The 23,412-nt window shown below is 47.7% G+C and overlaps 5 protein-coding genes across 6 annotated transcripts in view; 3 read left to right on the top strand and 2 right to left on the bottom strand.

Annotated features, from left to right (window-relative positions):
• Positions 1-14,112, bottom strand: part of LOC118506384 (protein TANC2) — a 109,349-nt gene extending 95,237 nt beyond the window's left edge. The window contains exons 1-2 of one of the 2 annotated variants that reach the window (XM_036043418.1): positions 13,412-14,112; positions 1,399-2,594 (exon numbers count right to left, since the gene is read on the bottom strand). In XM_036043418.1, the coding sequence (XP_035899311.1) occupies positions 1,399-2,551 (1,153 nt within the window). In that variant the 5' untranslated portion in view covers positions 2,552-2,594; positions 13,412-14,112. The remainder of the gene's footprint in view (positions 1-1,398; positions 2,595-13,411) is intronic. The other variant, XM_036043419.1, reaches the window with a different exon arrangement.
• On the top strand, positions 3,726-23,391 carry LOC118506389 (cyclin-C). The gene is made up of 4 exons (XM_036043429.1): positions 3,726-3,730; positions 16,622-16,625; positions 22,194-22,818; positions 22,899-23,391. The coding sequence occupies exons 3-4, from the start codon at positions 22,231-22,233 to the stop codon at positions 23,109-23,111; spliced, it is 801 nt and encodes a 266-aa protein (XP_035899322.1). The 5' UTR covers positions 3,726-3,730; positions 16,622-16,625; positions 22,194-22,230; the 3' UTR covers positions 23,112-23,391.
• Positions 15,123-18,392, bottom strand: LOC118506385. Its single transcript, XM_036043424.1, has 4 exons — positions 18,098-18,392; positions 16,663-18,004; positions 16,220-16,577; positions 15,123-16,142 (listed from the first exon to the last, which is right to left on the bottom strand). The coding sequence occupies exons 1-4, from the start codon at positions 18,259-18,261 to the stop codon at positions 15,991-15,993; spliced, it is 2,016 nt and encodes a 671-aa protein (XP_035899317.1). The 5' UTR covers positions 18,262-18,392; the 3' UTR covers positions 15,123-15,990.
• LOC118506387 (GPALPP motifs-containing protein 1) lies at positions 18,626-21,906 on the top strand. Its single transcript, XM_036043427.1, has 3 exons — positions 18,626-18,778; positions 20,340-21,536; positions 21,617-21,906. The coding sequence occupies exons 2-3, from the start codon at positions 20,340-20,342 to the stop codon at positions 21,773-21,775; spliced, it is 1,356 nt and encodes a 451-aa protein (XP_035899320.1). The 5' UTR covers positions 18,626-18,778; the 3' UTR covers positions 21,776-21,906.
• On the top strand, positions 18,806-20,227 carry LOC118506388 (phosphatidate cytidylyltransferase, mitochondrial). The gene has a single exon (XM_036043428.1). The coding sequence runs from the start codon at positions 19,125-19,127 to the stop codon at positions 20,130-20,132; it is 1,008 nt and encodes a 335-aa protein (XP_035899321.1). The 5' UTR covers positions 18,806-19,124; the 3' UTR covers positions 20,133-20,227.
• Positions 23,392-23,412: the final 21 nt, after the last annotated feature.

Raw genomic sequence — 23,412 nt, 5'->3', positions numbered from 1 at the left:
ATTTTTAGCTTTATGACGTGGTGCGGGTTCACACTTGTTCCGCGGAAGAGCAACCCACGCATGCTCCGCGGCTCCTATTGCCATTTTTCTAACCCAACGCAACCTCAACCAATGACCATGATGTCAACGACGCTTTGATTGCGCTGCGCGGAGAGCTTGGTTGGGCTAATTTCCATACACGATCGCGACGAAGCGTTACGGCAGCGTTACGGAAGCGTTATGGCAGCGTTCGCAAGCTGTACGGCCGATGATCTAATGAAAACCGATTAAGATAAGCTCAAACTAGAAAAAGTTGTCCTGGCTATTCAATTTTCTGTTGTTTCTTTTGTGTGCGTGACATTTTGATGGTAGTCTTTAAACAAACTAAACACCCATTGATGACCAATTGACGGGTTTGGCGGACTTTAAAATCGTTTGCCGCGCCATTCCCAATCCCTTTCCCCGCAAACAGATCAAATGCACCGACGAGGAAGTATATTCGCGCAGAGTGATAAAACTCTTCGATTGCCATACGATTGCCATAACCATATTGCCTTGATTTTGTTTTACGCCACCACGCCAACCAATCGAACGCCAGGCATCGGCATCCTGTGGCGACGATAAATGTACAGCGAAATCATTTTATTTGTGCAACACCAACATCTCCCGGCGCTTCACTGATAGCGCACATACACACATCGTCCGGCCCGGTTGCAGAGTTTAGTTGCACGACTCCAGGCGCCTGTGGGGCCCGGTGCAAACGGACTGATTAATGGGCCCTGTACCGGGACTGTACCGACCGAACGGACGATATTTTTATGGCCCTTCCGTCAGTTATCGAGTACGAGCCATCGTTTGGTTGGTAATTCCGTGATAAAAAGAGCAACACAGTGTGGCTGCGCAATGAAATGGGTCACTCGTTCGTGTCGATCGGTTCGTCGTCTAGTGGATGACGTCTCGTCTAAGATGGCTTCCCGTAAGGCAAACAGTGAGAAATTAGATAGTAATAAATTTAATAAACGAAACGATTAGAAAAGATTCCAAAACGTGAAATCACTAAGAACTGGGGTGATGTCCCATACTTGTGGAAGAACAATGAAGGAGCCGGTAAAATGATGAGCTTCATAGGTTGTACGGTGATCTCACTATCGCGAATCAGACTCGCCAGGGGGCTGATCATGTCATGAGAATGGCACCGAATGACCCAGTCCAGAAAAGTTCTTTCAAGCCATCCACATCAATAGAGAAGGCGATGAGTAGGTGGTGTAATGACGTTTATGCGTCCACCAGAATAGCTAAGATAATCGACTGACCGATGACGGCCCTAGACCGTGAGCGAGATTAAAGAACAACCAGTGGTACTAATAACTGCTGCGATTAAAGTGTATGAAACAGTAAAGCCCCATCAAATGCACTTACCTTTCTCGGCGATATCCTGCAGCTCGGCTTCCGTTTCCTCCGTAAAGTCGTCCCACCAGCGCACCCGCGTCTTCTCGTTCCCCGCGTACCGTGCAAAATCGAACGACGAGTTCATCGAGTTGGGCTCGTAGAAGGAGCTATTGCCCGACTCATCGACGAACGAACTGTTCATCGACAGAGCCTTGCCCGAGTCGAGCAGATTCTCGTTGCTCTTCACAATCGCACCCGGCTCGTTCCACCCGCCGGAAACGGTCGACGCACCAACATAACTGTGCAGCTCCCCATAACACGAGGTGGTCATAATTTTGGGAAACTTCTCCACCGGTGCTCCGCCCGATGCGAGCAGTAGCGCCTGCGCGTCTATCGCGATCGACCGATCGATCGCGGACTGAGGCGTTCGCTCGCGAGGCTTTTTCTTAACCGTCGCATAAATTTCGATCTCTTCATACTTCTGCTCGGTCGCACGCTCGTGTGCCGGATACTCGAACACGTGCTGCAATGGCCGGTACTGTGGCTGCTGCTGCTGCTGCTGATGAACGTCCGCCGCCACAATCAACTTTTGATGATTGTTATTATTGTTAACCATATTGTTATTGTTGTGATTGACCCCAACACCGGGTTGGCTGTAGATGTGATTAATATCCTCGTACGATTCAATGTCCAAAATGGCGGACTCGTCCAGCGTGGTGATAAACTCGTCCGCATCCTCCGCTTCCCAGCAGGATCGCGATGCAGCGGCTGAGACGGCTGCCGCTCCGGTGTCAAACTCAATGTCGATTAGCTTCGCCGTCCTGCGCTGCACTTCCGCCGGAAGCGACCGAAACGGTTCCGACCGTGTCCACGGTTCGTACATCGACACGGGCCGACCGTTTTTCTTCGGTGTCGAGCAGTGGTGCGGTAGACCGAGAATGAAATCCGGTACCATCTGATCAGGTTTGAAGATGGTGGCATACTCGGGGTTATCCGGATTCGATGCAACGTACGACATGTTCATCAAGCCACCACAAGCATTATCAACGGTGTCGTGCGCTTCCTGTGCCGCTCCATCATCATCGGTGGCTGGAATTCTTACGAATCCATCCATCATCCTGTCGCAGCTCGAAGCATCCGAAAGGATCGATTCGTTCAGTAGCTTTTCCTTTGATTGATCCATTTTTACCGCTTCATTATCTTTGGCGCACGAACTCTTACACTGTCTGCAAAAAAATAAAAGAAAATTCACATTCCACAATCAATACCAATTGCTCGAAACTAAAACTCTGCAAAGCAAGGCGCATCGACGCATGCCAACGATTTCCGTGCCGAACGCAATTCTTGCACCACAAATTGGCAAACAAATTCCTCTGCGACTGACTCAGCGTTCAACGACCTCATCCCACAGACATCCTAAACCACAGACCACCAAACACGGTCCGGATTTAAGCCGGAACGCCGCACAAAAGCCGCCTAGGGGGAGAAACGGATAAAATTGGAATTTCGTATCGGAAGGAAAAATCGGCAGGAAGGTTGCGCCGACATTCTGAACGCAGAACAATGCAAATGTGGATGTGAAGTAAGGAAAACACACACACACACACGTAAAAGAAGATTTATTTTAGCACTTACAACCCTCCGGATCCTATTTCTAGAAGGAAATGTATTGCAATCGTGCAATCCAATATGAGGCGTGGCTGTTACTTTGGAGTTCAAAAGGTTTTGAGAACTAGAATTTGTGTTCTGAGTAAGACCAAAATTGCTAAATTGTTAACAATTATACATTGTTTTTCAATTTAAACGCCTCTCTCTCTCCTTTTCCTAACTAACATCCCTTTCTCACCAGCCATGTACACCTAAGAACCATTTCCGGTAAGGGACTGATCAGTCAACAATTAAAACCACATTTCCAGCAATCGTCACCCTTATTCACGCTTGCCTAAATCGTTTTCGAAGTACAGTCACCGGCACATTCCTGGAACATTTCGTTCGCCTAGCATGAAAGCATGGTGAGCACAATTTTCCTACGATAACTACGAACCATCCGATGGAAAACCGGGTGGCAGAAATCCGTAGCATGTCGGGTCGGGAAAACGGAACTCGGCGGGCATGTAAAGGGAGATCGAATGAAAATGCCAAGCCGGTCGCATTTTCCCTGGGCAACTTTTCTCCATTGACAGACCGTTCGCCGGAAGGAGATAGAACAAATGGGAGCAAAACGGGCCAGCAATACCCACATCATATAACACCTTCGTATGGGTGGCGCATAACCCAGACGACTGCAGCCGACTAACGATCGTCGCACGCCGGATCGTCCCTCGATGCAACCGCGTGCATCCCATACGATCGCGTGCCGTTTGTCTACGTTTGCTTTCTTTGCCATACACACACACACACACACACATCCCGCAGAACGCTGGAAGATAAACGTACCACCCTGCAGGAATGGAACACGACCGTGCACAAGATGAAAAATCTTTGCTGGGGGTTTCAGTACACCCCTGCGCAACAGTGTTTAAACATCCATATACCGCACATACCGTCGTTGTTTGCTTCCGTTCATTAACGTCTAGGAATAGCGCCGTCACCCGGTCCCTTCCATCCGTCGCTGAGGCGTGCATTTATTTCTTCCGCACCAAGCGAACAGGAACAAGGCGTGTGTGCAGGAGACAATTTTTAACATCGCATTCTACACGCGCATTTCTCCCTCGGTCGGCTCACGCACCGTGGTCGGCGATTGACATGACCGAGACGTATGACTACGACGACGGACGACAGCACGCGCATTACGTTGCGTACGTGTTGCGCGGTACCGTCCTGCACTTTTCCCGCCATTCGTGCGCCCATGCCTCCCGGGAAAAACTTCCCCCGAAACCAAATTCGCTTAGTTTTTCCCCCCCCCGCTGAAGGCTGACGGAGGTTTCCATTTGCGGAGGGATCTAGCGGCGATCATCTTTCATGTGGCTGACAGTTGGCTGTACGGGACTGCTGTAAAACGGATCCACCCGGAGATCCACCGCCAGGGCAATGAAAATGTAAGCCAATAAGCATACGTACAGAGCATGTTTGCAAAAATTGTACAAGAATCTTCAAGACCCTCCTGGTGCGTGATCCTACATGATCCTACATGTAACCTTTCCTTCCCGAGTTTTGCCCAACGTCTATTGTGGCGAGTTATGCGTGTCACGTGGAGGGGAGAAAAAAGGCATACGAAACTCCTGAAAATATCACGGCCGACATCATGTTTCGGGTGACAATTCTAGCCTCGCAAGGGAGTTTCTTCTGTGCTTCAGATTTACGTTGAGGGAGTTTTTTTTTTCTCTGCGACCAAACTCAGCTTACCCGGCGTTCTCGGGCGCGATTATTCACATTACGCAATCGCAGAAGTGTGACGAACGGTGAACGAACTTTCAAATAATAATCGTGTGTAAGGCGGGTTCAATGAGACATTGCATAAGCGTTTTGGTGGCGGCTCGAAACGATATAACTTAAAAAATGATTATAAATAACCGACAAACAAACGAAGTTTATAGTTATCCCTGGTCTATTATTTAAAAATTCTAATTATATTAATAAACAGAGGTTTGATCCATATAATGGAATCGTTGAAACACTTAGGAGAATGTTTCAAATGGATAATGGACTATTACAAGCCCTTTGTGACGCTTTGAAATCATATAGTGGAACCTTGCGAAACACTTAGGGAGATATTCATAACGTGACTTTGAAATTTTGCAATTAAATTAGTAGTAATAAAATAAATTTTATCAACTTATCTTGAAATTAAAGAAATGTAACCATACGATTGGATAACATCTCAACATACACTGACCAAAAGATCCACAACGCATTGCAAAGAGTTCCACAGTCGAATTGTCAAAATGCTGTTACAAGATTCCATTATATGATTGCAAAATCCTACAACGAGCTTGCAATATTCCAGTTGAAACAACCCACAGAGTGATTCAAAAGTTCTATTGAACGATTGAAACCCCTGTAGAGCACAACTGACCACAATAGCTACCACAGTTGCATTGCAAAATTCCCCTAACTGTATACAATATTCCATTATATGATTGCAAATTTCTCCAACAGGCTTGAAATATTCCACTATCCATTTGAAACATCCTTGCAACACTGAGAAGTCCCGCCTATTATCACCCATAAACCCATCAAAAGACAAAGTTGCTGCAAATTAAAATATCAACAATTCACCACCGTTGTGGGGCGAAGAAATGTGTACGGTGTACGCATCATTAGGAAAAAACACCATTTGTTATGGCTCGAAAGCATAAAGTCATCGGCGCGTGGTGCTAATACTATACGCTCAATTTACTGCATGGATCACGAACACCAAGGTCTATGGAAGATCACGGTGGCGTATATAAGAATATCCAAACCTACTTTTCTTACTAGAGGATAGAATTTAGCATAAACTACGCCATTCTCAGCAACAGTAATCAACCTACGAAATAAATTCATGATTTATAATTAATATCCCTATCCCTGACATTGACATAGAACCTAGACCTCGTATCATTCCTTCGCCTATTGGACCTGAAGCAACAGCCAACGGCCCGGATTTCCCCGGTTTCGTCCGATCAAAGCGAAACATGAAACGAAGCGCATCGGAAGCGTGCTGCATAACGTGATTCATCTGGGCTGACAAACAGCTGACCCGGTGCTATCTGCGGTCGGTCGCGTGAACGTACCACCCGAAACCTCCTGCAACTCCTCTCATCCGGCTTGATGGCTAGCGAGCGAAATGCATCCATAACTGCACGATGGGATCATGTCTGCTTCATACTTAGGTACCGCCCTAGGCCACTGGCAACCCCAGGCAGACTAGAGCCGGCGGAGACAGAACACAAAGCAGATGCGAACCCGGCGCGCGTAGGAGCAACATTTTGATGTGGCTAATTTTAGCGAAAATTTTGCACGGGATTTTAAAAACATTCATCTTCATTCCTCGTGATCCTCCTTTCCCATTGGAAAGGGGTTGGGGATCGCTTTATTTTCTACCGCATGTTAAGTCTGTTGCGAATGCGACAGTCTAGGAACAACAACAAAAAAATGGTCTACTCGCACTGCGCGCTTGGTTGGGATGGTCCAAGACGTTGCACAGCAGCGTAAGACAAGCGAGAAAAAATGACGACTTCTTCCGGTTTGAGGCGTGCTTTTTTTTTCTTCTTGAGGATACATGCGGAACCGATCGAGCCGCATGATTAATGTTTGCTTCCTTTCTCCATCCACACCAGACAATAGTCACGATCGAGCTGATGACATCTGTGTTCGATACAGTCAATGCTCCCAACACTGTGCACCTTGAGACGAAATTCCAAATTAGCAGACGTGACTTGTTAACATGATCCCATGGAGCAGTGCGGACCGTAAAACTGCATCATTATCATGTCCTTCACGCGATCTTCAAGCATTGACATCTGGTTAAGAGACTCTGGGCGGCTCACGAAGCAGCGGTCCGGTCTGCAGAATGTCACCGCCAATGGAACCGACCCCGGATGGACATCTAATACTTTCGCGCTGCTCTTGAAAACTGTCTCCCGTCCCAGATAGGCACACGGTAGACATTGGCGAGTGCACATGGAGTTATCTATTTTTGGGACTGCGCTGCACTCAGCATCCGTCACATCTCGTTCGCAGCTCTCCTCCAGCGGATGCGTGTGTGTGGACGGAGAGGATGGTTGATCGTATGTGATCGTACAGAAGCAGTGCCAAAAAACACCTACTATATTGTGAAAACGAACGCGTGTTTATTCACGTTTGTTCTTGCACCGGAAAACCGCCAGATGATATCATTCGCATGACACACTGTTCCTTGGTGGGTGAATAGCTACTCTTAGGAGAGCATCTAAGAGTTTCTAAAAAGTGTCGAGATGTTGAAATTTAATTTGAAGTTACGACACCCGTTGTCCCTCGCTACTCAGTAGAATGTACAAAATCCGACGCCCCAGAAAAACGACTTACCTTAGAAACATCGAACCGTAAATCTATTAGAATACGCAATTGTCCGTCTCGTTACGACGCTAGTGCGTAGGGAGCCACACCACACACGCAACCTCCAAATACGCCTGGGAGCAGTCGCAGTCACCCCAGCAGACGCAGGACACATCTCAAGGGTGTCCCCGCCCCACAAGAGATCCATGCACACCGTCCGTGTAACACATATTCCCCCCGTCATACTAATGTGCCTGTGGGGGCTCCCCGATCTCAGACGGCCAGGAATGTGCAGCAGCACCAACAATAACGGTGAGAAGTGTCTCTTGAAATTATTTTCAGCCGGCAAATGTGTGCGCCACTTCGATCACGGCCTTTAAAAATAACTCGTCCATTTCGTCGTCGTCGTCGTCGTCGTCGAGGGTTCTCAGCCGGGCGGACCCCCGATGCTTGCATGCCTGCATGTCCGTGAGGTTGACCGACTGTCGGCACGTTGGGCACGTAAGCAGTCCCGAACGCCAGCAAACAGCTGACTTTGCTCGAGATCCCTTTCGGACACTCGAATGCACCGTCGCAAACTGTGGTAACGATCCGCTAAGGAATGCAACGGCCAACGGAGAAACCCTCTAGTCGGCTAGACGCCACAGTTCGAAGGGTGTCCCGAACGACATTCCCCATCGGAACGGCGACACAATCGAACGCTCGCAGAGTTGAATGCACTTTTTTGTTTCCCATAGCCAAAATCATCCCTTCAGGAGGGAAAAGCGAAATAAAATGGGCTTTTCGGGGGGCGTTTTTTGTCCTCTCCCGATCTTTCTTGCGATTTCCTGCGCCATACAGCATGAAATGGCGGCGCACTCGACCCCTAGAGTCTAGACGTGCCGTCAGTGCTGGAGTCAACGGTGCAACCCCAAACCGGAATGAATATTTTGTCCCGCAAACCGCGCAACTTGGCGATTCTTGGCGCAAGGAAGCGGCAGCTCACGGGGTGACGGAGAAAGTTAGTTAAAAAGTAAAAGACGTCCACCACGGTGACGGTTAGTGAATGTGAACTTAAAAATAGGACCCTCGCGCGGTGTTATGCATATCCTATGGCGTCGCCAACGATTAGGATTGGGGAACAAAGTTTTGTTTTCCGTTTTGTGGTTTACCTTGGTGTGGGTTTTTTTGTGCGTAACGCATTGCGAAATAGAAGAGCATGAAGCCGGGTTGGGTTCGTGTTGTTCTGTTGGCCTTTAATTAATTAAATTGCTGATGATAGAAATATTTAGTTTATTGAGTCTAAATCTTCCAAATTGCTAATACTTTTAAGCCTGAATATATTCATACGATCAACAAAAAAGCCACGTTGAAAAAATGGAGGGCTTCCCAGTAAAGCAAATCTCAGTAATGGGCCACACCATTACTTTACTGAGCTGCTAGCTCAGGACACCGGCAACTTAAATAAACAATCCCTCACGCACTACCCCAAATCCCATCCATGCGGGATCGTTAATGCGGTATCTTATCTTCCGAGAAAATGGTTCCTCGTTTATTTGTCGCGTCTCGGGCGTTTTATGTGTTTGCTGGGGGTCCTTCGGTTACCCGAGACTAGCTACCAAAACAAAAAAATCCTACTAGCCCTAAAGAACACGCAGCATCAGATCTGTCCGTTTCGGGTGTGTAAGATAACACACTCCGAGGGCTGGCCGGAAATTGAGCGGTGTAGGGGTGTTTTTTTTTTCTTGGATAAACTTTTACGATCCTGCCTCCCTCTTCCTGCTTGCTCGGTTCGGATGAGGCTTTCCCAGTTTCCCTCCACAGCAGAGCCAAAGGTGTCAAGAGCGTGACAAATTTCCAGTGGCTGTGTTAATGTTTTATGTTCGGGGGCACATCACGGTTTCCCAGTGTCGTCTAGTCCCCCCGCCCAAGCTTCTAGTTGGAGGTTTCTTTTTGTGTGTTTTATTCTTCGCCCGAAAGATTTGGTCAATCTCACTATCGCCCTAAATCTAGGTAAAACAGCTTAAAAAACCCCAAGGGCTGTAGAAATAGCGGGGAAGTCAACCTCTTTCAAGCTGTACCAAGAAATTACACATTCTAGTACGCTCCGACACCGATAGATGAAACCTTGGTCCGCGACGTGACTGATAAAGAAATGGGGGATGATGATAAAAAGAAACTACACACAGACGCGTCGATCCGTCCAAGCGACTCCCGGGGCATGTGTCGGATGTGGATTAGAGTAAGACACGAGCTACGTTCAAACGTTGCAGCATGTTGTAACAACAAACGCAAGATTGTTTTAACATTTCATTCAACACACACGCCAACGGCTCCGAAGGTACATCACATTACCGCAAGAAAACACACAACGATGGACGCGTTACGGAGGACGCAAGATCTGAACCAATGCTGCAGAGAGCACGAGGTACCGTAGACATCGTGGCAAAGAAATTGAAGACGTCCTGCACCAAGGCAACAGAGAAAGAGAGAGAGAGTGTGTGTATACACATTCTGCAGTCACCCACTGGTCGGGTCGGTGAGAGCGACCGCAGTACCTACCCTAATGTGATCCAGCATCAACCAGGGCCAAAGACCTTCCTCCACATGCGTCGGACAAGGGAAAAACTAGCTCAATGTTTTGCCGGGAGAATGCATACATCTTCCTACCCATCGATACGAATGATAAGCCAAGAACGAGCAAGATGCACAGCCGGATAAGGAAAACGGTTAAGATGAGGTGTGATAACACGTGTTCCTGACACAAACATCCCTCTCCTGGTACATCTGCGCCGAGCAAAAGGGCCGAAAGATCTTTGAACTCGATCGGAAGCGTGGTGCGTGGAAGGGATGATGATCCTGCGTTTGTTGATCCCGGCTGCTGCTGGAAGGGTCGATACATAAACAAGGGGCAAGAACAATCCCCATGCCCGTGACAGACGGGCCAGACACCATCGGTGGACGAAGCACGAAGGGCGAAGTTTTAGTGTCGTTTTTCCACGGAAGTAAGCGTCTCAAGTTTTCCGTGTGACTTACAGCATTCGTTCGGGACAGCAACAACAAAAAAAAAAACATGAGCAACAGCAACCGGAAAAACACACACCCGGGCATAAGTCGAGTTCAATGGCCGCGCAGTGGAAGATCCTGCCCGAACACGTGATCGCACGTATCGCGCGCACAAGGCTTCAACGGGTTATCACAAGCCGGGTTACACTTCGGACGCGTGATCTTTGAAGTATTGGTAGGATTTTTAGGATTAGGACCTTTACGACCCTGCGTTGTACCTCCAGCCAGAGCAATTTGTCATGAACCGATAGCATCACGTGCCAGGTTCGGTACAGCATCATCTGGCAGGTCGTTAACGTGCGCTGCCGTACTCCGGCGGTGTTATATATATTTTTAATGGAAGGCAATAAAATTCTTCAAAATATTGCAAGCTTCCAGCGCGGAAGCAAGGACCGAAGCGTGCCTTTCAACCCGGGTTACCCGGTACCGGTACACACTTAAAGGATACGATCAGTCCGCGATCCCCTGTTTCTAACCTACCGGCGGTTCTCAATATCCAATCCGGGTACTTCCGTTTGGAACTATTTTTATTGGGAATAGCTCTTCAAAGTTAAGCTGCAGCAGTATTGTTTGGAAAATTAAGCAGAAAGCCGGAACATAAGTGGGTGCTGCCAGGGAACGCTCCGGCATCCGTCAACGCGCACCCATCATTTATCATCGTTTGCGAGCGAGTCTATACGGCTAGGCTAGGGAATCAGGGGGAGATGGAGATGTGCCAGGCTTGAAGTTGACGATGTTCCAGGGACAGATTTTACAATTACCAAGCTACCGGCTAATGAGCAACAGTTGCTGCTGGCACCACCCTCGAACTGGAAGATGTCGACTGAATAGAGGCGAACGTCTGGACGCATTAGAATTAAATGGTTAGGCCTTGTTTGCTTGTCAACAGTTGGATGAATTAAGGATTTAAAAAAATCTATCCTAAATAATTAAAACAAAAAATCAATGTGCAATACATCACCTTCCACAGTATTCCCAAACATTGCATCACTTTGCTCCAAGGAAGCAGATCCCAATTTATTGGACAGCTCGCGTCGGCTTCACCCCGGTGTTCTGTACAAAGTATAATGATCGTGCAATAAACACAGCTCCTGTTTGTCGTAACATTTCAACCTCATCCCCCCGTAATGAGTTGTCAGTTGATCCGACGCCAGGCCCATCGACAACTCAATCGGCAACAGTGGGATAGCTGTTCGCCGGAAGGTACCGAAGCCGAGAGTACCAGAGCGCAACAGAAGTGTAATAAATTGCAACGAAAGCAACAATATTTTCCAGTCCATTGGTGTCCCATTTCCAGCAATGTCCCATCCCCACTTAATCGTCACCGTTGTTTCTGAAGGCTCTGCCGATAAAATATATCAAGCACAGTGGAACTTAACCCGCCTTGTTCCCTTCCGGGGGATGGACGGGATTGACTGGAACGATTATCAAACGCCACGCCACCGGGAGTCCACCGCGCAGGAACGAGATGATTATTTTCCTATAAATTATCATTAACATCACGGCCGATGCGCCTCATCGCGCCCGGTTTATCCCTGTCTCCGCGATCATGCAGAGGGAAAATAGGGAAACAAATGGTACACGTTTTGCGGTACCCTCGGTATATCCTCACCGGAAAGCTTTAAACTCGAGATGCATCTCCCGTATGCATCTGGAGCGTAGGGAACCGTGCACGGCATGCCGTCAGTCCCCTCAGCTGGCACCAAACGGGAAGGTACTCGATGATGGAAAATGACGCAACGGAATGGCCTGAGTACGAGGGCGTTCAGCTTCCAGCGAGTCATCATTTCGTCACCTTCCATTTGACATTCTTCCGCTTTGGTTCCGGTACGCGACATGGTTTCAGTCGAAGTTACATTAGGGCGCCGGAGCCGGAAATGGAAGCACTGGTTTGAGGAAACTCTAGGCATTGTCTACTGCAGAACTTCCATCAGTTGATACAATTTTGCTAGAGTTTTAAACCGCTCCTTTAACGTTTCCTGCGAACCACGTGTTTCCGAGTACCGGAAATGGTACAGAAGCCGATGAAGGCGGCGGCCATTTTGACGTGCTACACGTGTATCACGATCAAAAAACAGAAACTCCATAAAGCATTTTAAATATAGCCCGTTTCTGCAGGGAAGAATTCACCGATCGCACCCTTTCGCTCGCTAGTCGCCATTTTAATTTTGCGCGTGCAGCGGTGCAAAAGCGCTTAAGAGTGCCCTGGTAAAAAAAATAATCATCCTCTTGCCCGACAAAACATAATCAATTAAAAAATGGTTTTGCTAGTTTTAAAAACCACATACACACATACACACACAGACACACACACGTCGACGCAGGATGAATTATCAACGATCGCTTCATAAATTGAGCCATTTACAATGCAGTCGTGAAAAATGCTTCAAGGTATGGTGCAAAAGGGCACACCACACGGAGGAGGTCCCACACGGGGAAGAAAAGCAACAAGGAAAAAAAAGCACCCCCCCCCCCCTCCTTTCGCGATTCTTTCCACCTTTTCCCCGGTGTGCCGAGATCAGAGACGCGAGATCCCTCAGGCTGCTCTGCTCTTGATGAGATAAGGCCACAAGCAGGGTTAAAAAAAAAACACAGCAAAGAACAACCAAAGCTGGCCACGAAAAGGTGAACGGTGGTGCTCAAGTAAATCACCTATTTTTCCTCCCATGCTCGGACGTGCATTGGTCATTTACAAGGTGCCACGCATAATTGCCGGCGGAAAGGATCGTCCTCGATCGACGGTGCAAGATATAAAATGCGAGCACACGCTTGGGAGTCCTTGAAGCCTTTCAGTCCGCACCATTATGCTGCTGTTGGTTTGCTTCAGTTCTTTTGGTCGCAGGCCGAGGTTGGTTGGCATGCATTTATTGCCAATCACCGGCCGCTAGTTGATGATCTCGATCCCGTGCCCACAAGATGGACCTACCGATGGAGCTAAGGTACACACACACAGACACACCGAGTGGGCCGTTTGGTGGGGGTTTTGGGCGGTAGTTAAATTAATTAAAATTAATTTTCGGCTAACATTAAAACCATTTACCTTGTGTCACGCACCCCGCACGGGCTTTTCGGGGCGGTCAAAGTTTGCTAAGAAGCTGCTGCTGCTGCTGCCGGTAGCTTCGGCTTCCGTCTACCGGCAACCAGAAGGCAATTAATTGGCCGTTGAAATGATTTATCCCGCTTTTGCCGAGTCTGGTCCACACGATTCCAACTTCCATTTAACGCAAACACATTTTTTCACTTGTTTTTTTGTTATTCGGGAGGGAATCTTTTGCCCTTTTTATCGGAACGGATTTGTTTGCTCACTCGGCTTTCTCACCTTAATGGCTTTCACGATCGACACGTTCCCGCGAGTGTGGGATGGATGGTTTGAAAAATGGATCAGGAATTAGGTGCAGTTTCGGGGAAAGTCACTTAAGCAACGGTCACAGAGCACATACACACACACACGCTTTGCACACTAACTAAAGCATTAATCCCTGGGGGTCACGTTTGACTTCAGATTGTTGGAGTTGGAATTGATTGCACGCTGCTATCTGCACCCGAAAATAAATATCGATCACGGATCAGAGCACGGATTTTTTTCAATAAATAAAACGACGTGCGTATAAATAATTTAAATAAATAGATAAATAAATAGACTACACGCTACACATGCCAGTGGTTGAGGCGGACGCTTGTCTAGGACAAATGCTGTCGGAATAGTGGATGGCAGCGAACCGAACACATTTTTTCTACACACTTGGGCTGCGCGCGCGTTCGCCGGCACTGCTGCCGTCCGACGCCTGCGGTGGAAAAATGGAAACTAACGCTCGTGAAAACCCGGGCACGGCGATGTCGTCGTGTGGCGACGTTCAGCTGGGATGCTGCTGTGGTACCGCCGATCGTTCGTACGTGAACGTGGTCTTTTTTTTGTTCGCTTTGTTTTTCCGATGGAAATCGGCACGCACAGCCGTCACGACAACGATCGTGAGCTACAGTGATGGATGGTTTGAATGGGACAGAATAAAAAAAGAAGATGTAATTTAAATAGATTTTGCTTGCTCTTGTTATCCAGAAGGTGATTGGATATTATGAACAGATTTGCGAAAAAAAAATCAAATAATCTGTTTTTTATTATTTTAGATTAAATAATTTTACTTAAAAATAATTTAAAATTGCTTTTTTGCTTATCATTAAGGTGTGTGCGTAAACGACAAGTGGGCAATTGAATTCAAATAATTTTCCATCAATATTTGAACCCGAACCGAATTATTCAAAAAAAATCCACATCCACTTGTACCAACCCGCACTTCACACACTGTAGACATACGGGAGGAGAAAAACTAACATGAAAAGGATGTCAAAACATTGCGATGCACCCGTCGGGGCTAGCGAACACGCACCATAAACAGAGAGGAAAAACCGATCGTCTAGCAAGCGATGCAAAAGGATCAACGACACGATACGGCAACGTGGAGCGTTTTCCCGTCCCGAGCGTACAGATACAACGCGTGCGGGCATGCGTACGGGAACGGAACACTCCCGAGCGCAATAGCATCGATCGATGGAGCCGTTTTGTTGCCGTCTTCCGGGAGGGGGTGAACAGGAAATGCATTTGAAATTGAAACATCAACATCGGAGATCATCCAGAGCGAGCCTGCTTTCAGTGCAGAGTCGTTCGGGCAAGGATTCGGATGAAACGTGATTGATAGACTGTAGGCATTTAACGCTGTTTATGTGTTTAACAATGTTCTTAGAATCGTAAGAAATTATTCCTCAGGGACGGTCCAGCCGCCGTGTTGCAAATTTTTATTCCATATTTATTAGTGCTTTGGCACGTGGCAATTGTATTCGAAATTAGAAACACATACTTAATTGACTTTTATTAAAGCTTTTTTCATTAAGTTATACGTCTGAATCACTTTTTTCAAGGCGTTGGCTTCTACCATTTCTGCCTTTCATAACTTAAATTACCCGTTAGTTGATTAGGCAGTCCCGCGGAAGTTATGCGAAACGAAACGAATAAATGTTGAGCAGTTTTATTAAATGAGAAAATCAAAACTAAAACAAAAACACATCACAATCTAGCACAAAAGCATTCTCTCCGTATTTGTACTTTCTTTGACAGTCGATATGATAACGTTGGATTGATATAAATTCGTAAATTTATATGTTAATCTATTACCTTAAACTCACTCCTGAAATGATCACTCATCGTTTGTGATGTAACGAAAAAGTTTAATTGGATAAATTTTTCTTAATTAGCTCAGTCTGAGCATTTGAAAAGGACCGTTGCGGGTCCCACTATAATTCATTCTTACCCATCAACGTTTTAGTTATTATCAAAATGTCAAAATAAGTAAACCTGCTTGTGTAAAGTAATTGATCAAATATAATAAAAAATGAAATAATAAATTGAGCATTTCTGGGTGTATCGTTGGGTCACATAAGTCAACAGAAATCTACAGAAAAATTTAAGTAAGCTTAAATTCATACTCGTAGGCACAGTAATTCATTCACGATTTTTAGGATCGACAGCCTGACCAATTAGCGCTGCCCCTAATACCGTACGAAAACAACAAAAAAAGGCTATTAGTCATACATTCACGATGCTTACTTCATGCGAAACAACAATTCCTACTGGCCGATAGACACAATAGTAAGGTGCGTTGTTTCGTATGTATCCTCATCGCCCTGCGACTGATGGACGTCCGCTTTCATCAACCGTCCGCTGAGTTTATCGGCATTCGCATCACTTCCTCCCATCGCTTCCAGCAACACGTTGGTATCTGCGGGATGAAAGACGTACAAGATTTAGGAACCAGCCCACACCAAAGTGTCTTCCACACTAATTGCTGTCGCTTACTTTCCACCACACACTCCACGATGAACTGCTTTCGGGTTAAGCCGGGCGGATATCGGCGGATCTCAATGTCTTCCGCGCCGATGCATTGTAACTCGTCCAGCAGATAGAAGTTTGGTTCATCATCCGCGCCCCGTAATGCAATCGCACGGTACCAGATACCATCCCGCTCGACCAGGCACACCTCATTTTCCTTCGGCTCGTACGGGTTTGGATCGATTTTGCCATACACATCGCTGTCCTTCAGCATCGCTGTGTACAGTGTGTAGTTCGCCGTTGTCACTACGGATAGCTGGCTTTCGGAAGCATTAATTATAACCAGCTCGATCCCCTTACCCTCGATGGATTCTGTGTCGATTAGCTGCAAAGAAAGACACCGGGCGGTGGGGCAAAGAAAGATTAAAGTCCTGCAGCGCAAAATTACTCACTTCAGCTACACGGCGTACCTCCTCCAAGAACACCGGTTTGTAAGTGTTCGGGTTGGTGATGACATATTTGGACGTGTGCTGTTGCTGTGGTGATAATTCCTTGTTCGTGGGCATTGCCTGTAGATTGAAGTTTCGTAGCTTCTCGCTCAAATAGTACTGCTCGCTGCACTGGTACATCTCTACCATCTTCACGCCGTTATTGTGCACATCGATCACGGTGTAGAGCATAAACTCCGACATATCGACGAGCGAGTTAAGAAACTGTTTCATGGCCTTCGTAAACGATGGCACATTTTGGACCCACACGGCATGCGTCAAACAGTTGGCATACTTAATCTTCGGATCCGGAATTTCCTTCAGCGTGTTCCATTGGACCGTTTGAGAATTGCCAAAGTCGGGATAGAAGACCTCCACCGTCGCGTTGCCGATCGACTTCACCACCGCTCGGTAGTGATCACCATCGTACGCGGCAAACACAATGTCCCCTACGGTCGGTGGGACCGAAACGTAGCTTTGAACGCTGCGAGAACATTCGATGGAACGCGCAATGAGCAGCTCGAAGCTGTTCGGTTCCCCTTTGGGTCCGGGTCCAGCTTCATAGATGTATATCTTATCGTCCGCTACGTACGATATCAGCACCTTACTGCCCGGCTTCGGGAAGGGCGCTTGTTGCAGCTGTTGGGAGTTGCCGGCACTGTCGGACTTTTGGTCATCTGCTTGGGCTAGAGCGGGTCTGATGTTGCCCTGGGCCATCGAAACCTTGGTTTTTGTATCGTTTGCACCAGGCACAATGGGCTTTGGCATCTGTTTTTCTACGCTAGGGCCAACAGACTTCGCTGCCATCGTCTTTTCCGTAGCAGCACAGCCTACAGCCTTCTGGTCGACGTTCTTTTCCGCCGAAGGCATCTTACTTATCATCTTTTGTTGCCGTCTCTTCGCCTCCAATAGTAAAGAATCGTTTAGCTTTACTATCGCCGGGGGTGAATTTTCCATTTTACCGCTATTGTTACCATTATTGGTTCCGTCCTGCGGATTCGGCACCATGCTTGGTGGATTCTTTTCCGTCGATGGCATCTTAGCAGTTCTATCGTTTAACATGGTGGCCGTACTTATCGTCTTTTGTTGCCGTCTCTTCGCCTCCAGTTGTAAAGAATCGTTTACCTTTACTGTTGACGGGAGGGAATTTTCCATTTTACCGCTATTGTTACCATTATTGGTTTCGTCCTGCGGTTTCGGAACCATGCTTGGTGGATTCGGTTTATCGTTACAAGATTTCGATATCACGTTGCGTGTTGTAGGAGTTATCTGTTGACCTACGTAGGCAGCAGTTCCAAGCAGTGGGCTTGCCATCACCAGCCGACTAAAACAATAGGGGAAAGAGGCAGAAAAGCATAGTTGCTATATCATGCGCCATCGCTGGACTAGAAGATCAGTCTCGCGAACCGATACTTACGGCATACAAAAATCTCTGTGCATAGGCCAGTGCTTCACTTGGCAAGGTACATTGCAGTAAAACGTTCCACACGTAGAACAGACCAGTGTTGCTCCCTGATCCTTGCAGCTGGCACAGTTCATCGCTGGAATCGTCACAGAAGGAGCAGATAGTACTGAAGCCATCGTCGGCAGCTATGTTTAAGCACGATAAAGCACGTGCCGGCCTCCGCATATACCGAGAACTGAATGCCTATTGTTGTTAGGTGCTTCCGTTGGCGGCCCAATACAAACGATACGAATTTGACATTCGGCTAAGGGTGTTGTTTATTCGGGAGCTGCGTTGGTTTTCTGTGTTCTCGTTCTCGAATTTCTACATCTACGAATGGTGAATATTTATAACGAATATTTTAATTCAAAATAATTTGCGTCCAAATGGATCAATCAAATGTGTTTTAATCCATGAAAACGTAAACTATCTTTTCGTCGCACACTAGTCCGTCTGGCAGCACGGTCCTCAAGCAAATCCGTAGCAAATGTGTATCGCGTAGTTTTTTCACCAGGGCGTCTAGGTTAAACGTCATAACAAAGCGAGCTATGTTTTGAATGCCGGACGCAAGATTTTAATACAGTCGCGAATTAAATTTCCACCGCCAAAGTACGTGCCCTAGCCGCGCAGTAAACCCATCACTCACAGAGAAATGTAAGTACCGATGCGTAAAGCTTCGAAAAATGCAACCGATTCGACTCGCATCGCCATCAGCCAACGATGCTGCTGCTGCTGCTAGGCGTACCAAAATACATGCCCTTTATGTGCGATGCGTTTGACATTTGTGTGGTTTTGTGACCGCGTTTCGGCTTGTCGGCGATCGATAAGCAAGTGCTGGACTGGGCGCGAAATGTGTTAAGTAATAACGAGAAAGTGTTGTTTAAATCATCGAAAACAAACTCGCGCAATGTGCTGTTGTTGGCAGTGAACACCAAAGTGCAGACCGAGAGCGTGATCGTTCGACCGACTGATAAGGGTGTCCCCGAAACAAACCATAACAATGCTTTCACGCGGCAATACTGCACCGATGTTCTTCCGGATACTGTCCAAGTTTCCTCAAAGCTTCTCCTTCTGCTTTGCGTACGGGTCCGGCGTAAAGCAGCAGCTCGGATACGAATCCGTTCGGTCGAAGCGCAACATGATCGACCTCATATACGTGGTGGACAATGCTCACCGATGGCACACGGCTAACCTGGACCAAAACTTCGAGCACTATTCCGGCATGCGCTTGCTGGGCGGTGACGTGATCGCCAAGTACCAGGAAACGTTTGGGGCACGCGTTTACTTCAACACGCTAGTGCAAATCCCCGACGAGGACGTTATCATCAAGTACGGTGTGGTGTCCACCAAGGATCTGCTGGAGGACCTGACGGACTGGCGCTGCCTCTATCTGGCCGGACGGCTGCACAAGCCGGTGGAGATCATACGGAACGCTTCCAGCTCGAAAATACAGAACGCCATCGAGCAGAACCTTCGGTCGGCCGTACACGCGGCCCTGTTGCTACTGCCGGAGAAGTTTACCGAGTTCGAGCTGTACCGGGCAATATCGAACCTAAGCTACAGTGGAGATTTTCGAATGATTTTCGGCGAAAACAAGGACAAAGTCAACAACATTGTGCGCCCCCAGCTGGAGAACTTTCGCAACCTGTATTCGGCTTCGTTTGAAGATTTCCACCACTGTCTGGAGCTGCCGATCAGCGGAAGCGATAATCAAATCTGCACACAGGATCTTTCCGAAGCATCCGTACTGGCCCACCTGAACGGGCTTCCCAAGTGGCCAATACGGCTGATCGTGGAGCGCCAAACGAGTGGGCGGTATCGGCAAGACACGGAGGACATTTTGATAGGGGTGTCCCGATCGACCAACTACCAGTCGATTGTAGCGTCCAGCCTGCGGTCAATTGTGTGGGCCAGCAGCGTTTGGCAATCGATTAAAAATATTCCCACGGCTGGATTGGCCAAATCGGTGCGCTACAGTTGGGCGAAAGCGCTGAAGACGTTTAGCTAATAGTGTATACGTTGTGCGCTGCCGCTTGGAAAGATGAAACGAACACACTAGTCTCGAATGTGCTCAATAAAAAAAAACAAGTTGATAAAATGTTACACAACGACGATGTCATCGTTTATTCATTATTACTATCATTTGTACTGCATACCACCTTAGCCGGAGCCTTAATTTTTTCTAATTAATTGCCATCTTTTCCCTCCACGCTAGATGTCTGACTCAGATACAACCGATTCTGATTGTGGTGTCCGGTACAAAACGACCACCACCCGACACAAACACACGGCATCATCGGCCCCATCATCTTCTTCGAGAAACCGTCCAGAGCGATCATCTTCGTACCGTGAAGATCATCATCACAGCTCATCGCGACACTCCGATCGGCGCAGGTATCGAAGAAGCCGCAGCAAAAGCCCCGATCGCAAACGGCATCGTCGAAGAAGCTCCCGCTCGCCGGATTCTCCCACACGCTCCCGGTCGCATCGGGATTACGGACCACGATCTTCGAAAAACGAACCATCTCCACGAAAAGAGCCGTCCGCTGAAAAGGTGCTTGATATTTCCGTGTCTTCCGTTTCTTCGCAAGATGATCAACCAGACCACCAGCAGCAGCAGCAGCAGACCGTCGAGAACAATCATGCGGACGAATGTTTTGGACCTGCATTGCCACCCGCTGTGCCAAAATCCTCCACCGACACAACTCAAGATGAGATCATTGGACCAGCATTGCCACCACACCTGCAGAACCGCAAATCGACCCAGCGGGATGAATCGGGCGAACCTGCACCTCGTAGCATTGGGCCTGCTCTGCCTCCTGGGTTCGTTGCTTCACCGGTGTCCGAGCACGAGCACATTTCGTCCGAGTCGGAGCTTTCTCCATTTTCCGAACCGGAAGACGAAGAAGAAGAGGATCACGATAGCGAAGGGTTTATTGGACCGCTGCCAGGCACATCATCTAGCTCACGCGTCAACGTGGAGCTGGAGCAACGCGCTCTGGAACTTAAGATACGGCAAATGGAAGAAGCAACGGCCTGCGCTAACGGTGGAAGCTCTTCCACCGTACCGAAGTCCCGTGAAGACTGGATGCTGGAACTGCCGGATATACGCAAAATCAGTGATATGGGACTCGGGGCCAGACAGTTCCGTACACGGGAAAAGCCCGAAATAGGCGATCGCTCGGTTTGGACGGATACGCCGGCCGATCGGGAGCGTAAAAAGAAAACGAGCGGTACGGAACGCTCTGCAAAGCACAGTGATGCTGCGACGGAACGGGAACGTGAGCGGGAACGATCGCTGATTGCCAAGCGGGACAAGGAGCAGGAAAAGATGGTGAAACAGCATAAAAAGAAACATAAACGCGACAAAACGTTGCTGGAAATACATCAAACCAAGCTGAAAGAGGACAAGGTAAGATGTGCATTAGTGTGTATCAGCGTACAGAGATTAACACATTTTCAACCTTTTTAACGTTTTTTTTTTTGTAACAGAAAGCGTCCGGTGATAGTTCCGAACCAACCAGAAGACCGTTCGATCGGAACGTAGATCTGCATGCAAACCGCTTTGACGACGCACAAAAGAAGGCCATCATGAAGAAGGCACAACTGCTTAATTCAAGATTTTCCAGCGGCAGCTCGAAATATTTGTAAAAAGCTCGACGCGTAGTGATAGCGCGTTACGGATGTATGTGCACGGGGCGGAATCTTTTGTACGTTTTACTTTACCGAACATTATGAACATTATTTAAGGTCAACAAATGTAAGGATCTATGACTTCAGTACTCGTGCATGTGTAATGTATTTGAAATAACTTTTTCTTTCACAAAAGTAACATTCTCGCCGAAAGGTGCTCGGTGTACAGCTGCCCATATGAACAAGCGGTTGCGATTCAAAAATGACAGCTAGAACCGTTTCAACCGGTTAACAAAACAAACAACAACAACTGTCAACGCAACTGTTTACAAACAGCCATTTTTGTTGCGGGAGTGCACAGGTTTTTTTTTTACAGAAAATTGAATGAAATTTTAATTCCTCCACGCTCATCACCACCTCCATCCAGTGCAAGCAGTGTCGCGAGTAATAGGGAGGTTTTTACAGCAAAAAGGATGGCAGGAAACTTCTGGCAAAGCTCGCACCACCAGCAGTGGATACTGGACAAGCAGGATCTGATCCGGGAGCGGCAGCACGATCTTAAAACGCTCACCGAAGAAGAGTACCAGAAGATTTTTATGTTCTTCGCCAACATCATACAGGTGCTGGGAGAGCAGCTAAAGCTGCGCCAGCAGGTCATCGCTACGGCCACCGTGTACTTCAAGCGGTTCTATGCCCGAAACTCGCTCAAGTGTATCGATCCGCTGCTGCTGGCACCGACCTGCATACTGCTTTCCTCGAAGGTGGAAGAGTTTGGCGTGATTTCCAACTCGCGGCTCATCACCACGTGCCAGACGGTGATCAAGAATAAGTTCAGCTACGCCTACCAGCAGGAGTTCCCGTACCGTACCAACCACATACTGGAGTGTGAATTTTACCTGCTCGAAAACCTTGACTGCTGTTTGATCGTGTACCAACCGTACCGCCCGCTGCTGCAGCTAATGCAGGACATCGGGCAAGAGGAACAGTTGCTGACCCTTACCTGGAGGCTCATCAATGATTCGCTGCGAACGGACGTGAGCCTGCTGTATCCACCGTACCAGGTAAGCGAAATCGGACCGGTAAGCTTCCTTTCCCAGAAAGTGGTGTATCTCACCTGATGTTTGTTCGTGCGCACCAACAGATCGCCATCGGATGTCTGCAGATAGCGTGCGTCATTCTGCAGAAGGAGTTAAAATCGTGGTTTGCAGAGCTGAACGTCGACATGGACAAGGTGCAGGAGATTGCACGTGCTATAGTGAATCTGTTCGAGCTTTGGAAAGGGTACGACGAGAAGAAGGAAATACAGGCCCTGTTGGAAAAGATGCCGAAACCGAAGCCGCACCCGCAGCGGTGATTTGTCGACCATCAGCAGTGTACCGATCATCAGGCGAGGGTGGTCAGCATTGATTGAACGTGAATCCTTTCCATAATATACATATATATGTGCATCTCGCGCCACCCTTCTCGATAGCCCACAGCCACAACAGAACTGATTCCGTACATGTAACACGCGGGTAGCTTGTAATGAACCCTTGTGATTCCAAGACTTCGAGGCGGGCGTGCGCACTCAACATGTATCATCTATATACTCTGCTTTGAATGAATCATAATTTATTCCCCATTATTACCCACAATATAGGATTTCTTTTCGGCAT

This window comes from Anopheles stephensi, chromosome 2, assembly GCF_013141755.1.
Source record: "Anopheles stephensi strain Indian chromosome 2, UCI_ANSTEP_V1.0, whole genome shotgun sequence".
Taxonomy (NCBI): Eukaryota; Metazoa; Arthropoda; class Insecta; order Diptera; family Culicidae; genus Anopheles; species Anopheles stephensi.
The sequence above is the reverse complement of the archived record's forward strand: the minus strand, read 5'-3'. Positions and strand labels throughout refer to the sequence as shown.

Coding starts and splice junctions, on each gene's coding strand:
- LOC118506385 (XM_036043424.1), bottom strand. CDS start 18,261: ATGGCTTCAGTACTATCTGCTCCTTCTGTGACGATTCCAGCGATGAAC. Junction 16,578..16,662: donor AACCGGTGTTCTTGGAGGAG/GTACGCCGTGTA, acceptor CTTTCTTTGCAG/CTAATCGACACAGAATCCAT. Junction 16,143..16,219: donor CGTGGAGTGTGTGGTGGAAA/GTAAGCGACAGC, acceptor TTCATCCCGCAG/ATACCAACGTGTTGCTGGAA.
- LOC118506388 (XM_036043428.1), top strand. CDS start 19,125: ATGCTTTCACGCGGCAATACTGCACCGATGTTCTTCCGGATACTGTCC.
- LOC118506389 (XM_036043429.1), top strand. CDS start 22,231: ATGGCAGGAAACTTCTGGCAAAGCTCGCACCACCAGCAGTGGATACTG. Junction 22,819..22,898: donor TGCTGTATCCACCGTACCAG/GTAAGCGAAATC, acceptor GCGCACCAACAG/ATCGCCATCGGATGTCTGCA.
- LOC118506387 (XM_036043427.1), top strand. CDS start 20,340: ATGTCTGACTCAGATACAACCGATTCTGATTGTGGTGTCCGGTACAAA. Junction 21,537..21,616: donor CCAAGCTGAAAGAGGACAAG/GTAAGATGTGCA, acceptor TTTTTGTAACAG/AAAGCGTCCGGTGATAGTTC.